This window comes from Acanthisitta chloris, unplaced genomic scaffold (genome assembly GCF_000695815.1).
Source record: "Acanthisitta chloris isolate BGI_N310 unplaced genomic scaffold, ASM69581v1 scaffold15164, whole genome shotgun sequence".
Taxonomy (NCBI): Eukaryota; Metazoa; Chordata; class Aves; order Passeriformes; family Acanthisittidae; genus Acanthisitta; species Acanthisitta chloris.
The window spans coordinates 1-5,885 of NW_008667733.1; the positions used below are offsets into that span (position 1 = coordinate 1).

The 5,885-nt window shown below is 49.7% G+C and overlaps 1 protein-coding gene across 1 annotated transcript; it reads left to right on the forward strand.

Moving 5' to 3' along the window:
• Positions 1-1,241: 1,241 nt before the first annotated feature.
• SEC11A (SEC11 homolog A (S. cerevisiae)) lies at positions 1,242-5,445 on the forward strand (the record flags this gene model as incomplete). Its single annotated transcript, XM_009072632.1, has 4 exons — positions 1,242-1,391; positions 3,940-4,059; positions 4,779-4,836; positions 4,974-5,445. Coding segments are annotated over 4 exons (379 nt in total), but the record flags the coding sequence as incomplete, so codon positions are not given.
• Positions 5,446-5,885: the final 440 nt, after the last annotated feature.

The window sequence follows — 5,885 nt, forward strand, 5'->3', positions numbered from 1 at the left end:
GGAATGGCTTCCCACTGCCAGAGTGCAAAGATAGATGGGATATTAGGGAGAAATCCTTCCCTGTGAGGTGCTGAGGCACTGGCTCAGGTTACCCAGAGAAGCTGTGGCACCTCCGTCCCTGGAAGTGTTCCAGGCCAGGCCGAACAGGGGTTGGAGCGACTTGGGCTAGTGGAAGTTGTCCCTGCCCGTGGCAGGGGGGGGAATGAGATGAGCTTTAAGGTCCTTCCAACCCAAGCCAGTCTGGGATTCTGTGCCTGCCCATTGCCGAGGCTGTCTGAAGGATAAGGGTTGTCCCTCTGTCATTGGGTGTTTTAGGTGTCTCGTGTTGCCCTCACAGCAGCGTTGGCACCAGTAGTGACATTCCCACCCTGCTGCACCCTGGGACAAACTCCCTGGGCTGCCATGGGATGCTGACACAGATATTGCACAGGGTCTGTTCTGCAGCCACATGGGTCTTTCTGCATGTTTCTGTATCAGTGTTCATGACCACATGTCACTAACCAAAACTCCCTCCTGGTGTGAGGCACAGGGCACTGCTCTCCCCATGGGTAGGACAGGGGCCACATCCCCTCCTCAGCCATGTGTTCTCAGTCCACAGGACTTGAAGTTCATCATCCTGTTTGCATTATTGATGTGCAATTAGGAAGGAGCTGGTAACAACTGCCATTTTCAAGACAGGAGAAAAATACCTTGAGTCTTGGTGGCTGAAATGAGATCATTAAGCAAAGCCATGAATCACAAGGACGAAGTTTTTGACCAGCCTGTCTGTCTGTTCCAGATGGGAATGCAAGAGCCTGGATGCTTTCAGTGCTTTGTTCCTGAGGACATTCTATCAACCTGCAGAAAATGAATGCAATGAAAGAGCTTCCCAGCACTGCCAGCACAGCACTGCCAGAAATCCAGATGCAGTGTTTGTCATCAACTTGTTGGTTGTTGGGAAAGCTTTTCCTGCTGGATGTGCTTGTGACACTGGGTGCTGGCAGTGGGTTTTTCCCAAGAAATCCAAACTGCTGGTAGTATGCTGATTGACAACCTAATTGTAATAGAGGTTGCACACCTGCCTGGTCTCCAAGGTGGTTTTCTTGGGAGCTCTTCACTGAGGTTCCAGCCTGGCCTTGGACACTTCTAGGGACGGGGCAGTCACAGCTTCTCATCGAGGTTCCTGTGAGGTTTTTCTTAAAAGACTATAAAAACATGTGAGTGCTTGAATATTGTTCAGTTGCTCCTCTTGTCTCTTTCAGTGGGAGTATGGAGCCTGCATTCCACAGAGGAGACCTCCTGTTCCTCACAAACCGAATCGAAGATCCAATCAGAGTGGGAGAAATCGTGGTCTTCAGGATAGAAGGAAGAGAGATACCTATAGTCCATCGCGTCCTGAAAATCCATGAGAAGTATGTCAAGAATCTGGGGGATTGTACTGCCAGTGTTTAGCTAAATTATGCTTTTCCTCATCTCCTTGGGTAAAGGAGTGGGTGGGATGTCAGTAACAGATATCCAGGTGCCATGGGAAGGAACACAGAAGTTTCAGGCAGACAAAATCTGCCCACATTGGTTTACTGGTAAAGGTCATCCAGCAGAAGGCACAGACTGGGGAATCTGTGCCAGTATCCTGCACCCCCCCAGCTGTAGAATCCCAGACTGGTTTGGGTTGGAAGGGACATTAAAGCTCATCTCGTCCTGGGCAGGGACACCTTCCACTAATCCAAGTTGCTCCAAGCCCCATCCAACCTGGCCTGGAACACTCCCAGGGATGGGGCAGCCACAGCTTCTCTGAGCAACCTGTGCCAGAGCCTCAGCACCTCACAGGGAAGAATTTCTTACCAATATCCCTCTGGCAGTGGGAAGTCCATTCCTTCTTGGCCTGTCCCTCCAGGCCCTTGTTCTAAGTCCCTCTCCAGCTCTCTTGGAGCCCCTTTAGGCACTGCAAGGCTGACATCACTTACTGTCTCCTGGGTCATCATTTCCATCCCGAGCTGGTAGGTGGTGGGGCTGTGCTGTCTGCTGTGTACTGCTGCATTTGTGTGTGTGAAGTGTCTCCTGTTTGCAGAGGCAGAGCTGTGGCAGAAGGCTGTTTTGGAGTGTAGCATGTGTTATTTCCAAGCTTGTCTCTCTGGCTCTGGTTTCTGATGTCACAGAGGGGGCAGTTTCCTCTCCAGAGGAAGTTGTGTGTTGTTATTCTTGGACTCTGTGTGCTCTCAGCCTTGAGCAGGTTGTGTGTCTGAATGAACTGCTTTGGTGGCTGAACAGGGCTTAGTTTTCCAAGCAAGGTTTCCACTGTAGCCACAAACATTCTTGTTTTGCTGGATGGAACTCTCCAGGCCAGTAAGTAGGGCCATGAGCCAGCCCTGTGAAGCAGTTGAGTGAAAACTAAATCTTGGCCTGAATCCCTGATTCTCCCAGGCAGCTCTGAGAGGCAGAGAGCTACATGGGGGTCCCAGCATGGGTTTCTGCTGCGTAACTGCCTGCTGCAGTGTGAGTGAGCTGGAGCTGTCCCAGGTGGCACTTGAGGATTGCTCTAGTCAGAAGGTTGATGGGATGGAGAGAGTCTCTTCCCCCAAGCTGTTGGGACATCCAGACTAGTGGTCAGGCCCAACTCAAGGCTGAGCAGCTTCGTGCACTGGAATCCTGGCTCTGAGGGAGAGACACCTCTCCTGGGGGCAGAGCAGATTCTTTGCTGTTCAGATTTATTCTGTACCCAAAACTGTGAACAGTCTTGAGTTTTTGAAGTGCTGCTCTTTGATACCACTGATGTAAAGATAAGGTCAGATTACAGGGTAAATGTGACACCTAATGCTGCTCATGGGCTTTGTGATGTCTTGGGAACTCGTTTCCCCTCCCCTGTTCTGTGCAGCACTTCCTCTCCAGATCTTACCCACCCTTCTATTTTTTGCCTGGCTTCATCTCTAGATGTTAAGGTATCCAGCACTATTTTTTTGTTGAGATGTAACAGGAGCACAGTGCCAATCCTGAATTCTGTGAGATGAAGCTGTTGTCCAATATTTTAGGTTTCATGTAACTAAAACAACCACACACAAACCTGACATTTATGTTAGGAGAGAGAGACTGACAAATCCACCCTGGAACCCGAAGCTGGACACTGAGGGCAGCACTTGGGTGTCTTTTGCTTCTTTTGCTGCTTAAGGAATATTTTTCTGGTGCCAGTTTGGAAGGGAAAAGTCTCTACAGAAGCTGATAGGAATATCAAAGTGCAGGAGAACAGAACCAGTGTTTTCCATGATTTTGTGGTGACTCAGGCCCCAGTTCACGTCAGTTTTGTGTCAGTGGGAAAATGTCTTTTACTTGCTGGCCTTTTCTCATTGTTTCAGCCCAAAATTGAGTTCATTCTTTATCACTAACACAGAGTCTGCAGTCCAAATTTACATAGTGGCTTTGGAGCAGGACAGCCAGACCAGACTTCATTCACCTCTCAGACAGTGAGGACTGTGCTGAGGGCTCCTCACGCCACGTCATGACAGTGTCAGCTCTGCTCAATAAGGTTCTGCACTCCTACACCATCGCTCTTCACAGCTAAACTGCATTATCTGCACCTCTGGGGATCTTTATCTTTCCCCAGACTGTGTCTCTCAGCTCCTGGAGTGTTTGCTGTTCCCACACAGCGAGCCAGATGTGCTTTGGAGAAAGAGTTGTTCTTTTCTCCCCTTTTTCCCTTCCAAGTTTCTCCTGTCAAGGAACACGTTGGTATTCAGGCATGGTGAAAGCAGCACGAGCTCCAAAGACCTTCTGCCTGCTTTCCTGCCCTGCATTCCATCTGCTGTTTCTGTGAGGAAGCTGAGGTTTAAGCACTGAGAAGGCTCCTGCTCAGCACCTGCGTGCAGGTGCCACAGGGAGGGGACAGTGTCTGGCCTCTCCATGCTTGTTCTAGAACAGCCTTTAAGGGAGTTCCTTCCCTGCCTCACCTCCCTGTCTTGTCTTTGCCAGGCAAAACGGTGACATCAAATTCCTGACGAAGGGAGACAACAATGCTGTGGATGACAGAGGGCTCTACAAACGGGGGCAGCACTGGCTGGAGAAGAAGGACGTCGTAGGACGAGCAAGAGGGTAAGTGACCCTGAAAATGATGTGGCTTTGTACACTGCCCTCCCCAGAGCCATCTGGTAATCTCTCTTCTCTCAAGCTCTCCCTGCTGGGCTTTGTGACCCGCCTGAAAGCGTGGAGAGTTCAAAAGCAAAGGTAGTTCAGTTCTTAGCTTGGCTTAAGGGATGGTATCCAGCTGGGAGCTGCATCCTGAGGCTCTGATGCTGGATGGACACTGGTGCAAAGGCAGTGCACACTCAGGAGTGATCAGAAGTGCCATGAGTTTGTCCTGCCAGGCTCAGCCTCTGCAGGCAGGTGAGGTCTTGCTCCCTGCAGAGAGACCTGGACAGACCCATCAATGGTCTGAGGACAACTGCATGAGGGTCAGTAAGGCTCAATGCTGGTCCTGCCCTTGGGACACAACAGCCCATGCAGCTCCAGGCTGGGGGAGGAGTGGGGACAGAGGTGTTGGGCACAAAGGGACTTGGCAGTGCTGGTGGCACAGCTCAGTGGGAGCCAACAGTGTGCACAGATGGCCAAGGATCTTAGAGATCTCCTCCAGCCTTGCTGATTCTGTGACCTAACCCAAGCAGAGGCTGAAAGCTCAAGCCCCAGCTTGAGAGGAAGGAGTCTCCAGCCCTGCTGACCTTAGCCCTCAGAATGTTTGACCACCTCTTTCTCTGTACTGCATCCCACCTGCACCTGCAATAGTGTTTGCATTAATTAAACCTTTATTCTCCTAGATTCGTGCCCTATATTGGAATAGTGACTATCTTAATGAATGATTATCCAAAATTTAAGGTAAGAGCTTTTCCGTGTCCTGCCTGCTTTTCCCACCCCAGCTAAAATTCCTTCATGAGAGCACAGGCAGAACCCTGTGCGTGTTTGCAGTTGTAGGTGAGTGTGCACTCCTCTGTCTCCTCTGCTCTCTCTTCCAGTATGCAGTGCTCTTTTTACTGGGTTTATTTGTGCTGGTCCATCGAGAGTAGCCTCTTGCACTGAACTAGGAGGTGAAGGTGCCATGGATTTTTCTAGATGAACCTTTTAAGTAGCTGATGGTCCGACGTGCCGGGAGGAAGAAGAAAACATGCATTTCAAAGCTTCTTGCCAGTTTGGGTTTGTTTCGGTTTTTACTGCCTAAGGGCGAATGTTTGTCACAGTATTTCCAATGGTTTGTCACATTTTAGCCTTTTTAGTGAGTTTTTATATTAAAAATTTGAGCCAAACTGTTCAGTGTTTGTACTTTGAAGCTGAGCTTCCTCTCCAAGTGCCTCTGGGACTGTGTCCTCTGTGTGTGCCTCGCTGGGCCTGGTGCCCTCTGCTTATGCTGACTGAACTGTCCAGCACTGAGCTGTGGCCATGGTGATTGTTTTCCAATTCAGAACTGGAATAAAGATTTTGCCTCTCGCCCAGAACGAGCCCTGCCACGTTCTTTGTTGCTGCCCTGCTGAGAGAAGCCTCCTTGCTTTGGGGGTACTTGTGCTTTGCTGTTGCAGTGACTCCTAGAGCCATCACCTAACTTGTCTTCTCTTCACTGAGCAATGGCAGCTGCTCCTCTCATCTCTCTTTGGAGAATAATCTGTCCTGAGCTGTGAATCTGTTCTATATTTCTGTAAATCACAGTGAAATAATCTTCTTAAAGACTGCAAGGTGTTCAGGGTGGAAGATGGCAAAGGATTGCTTTGTGCATTGCAGTAGGTAACTGAAGGATGGAGATGGGAAATACATCTGTTTGGCAGGGGTGACTTAGCAAGATGCAATAATAAAAATGTCTTAGTTTGGGAAAGGGTTTCATGTCTCTAGTGATCCAGATGGCCACGTCTTACAGCTCTCCTGAAAGCTACAGCCTG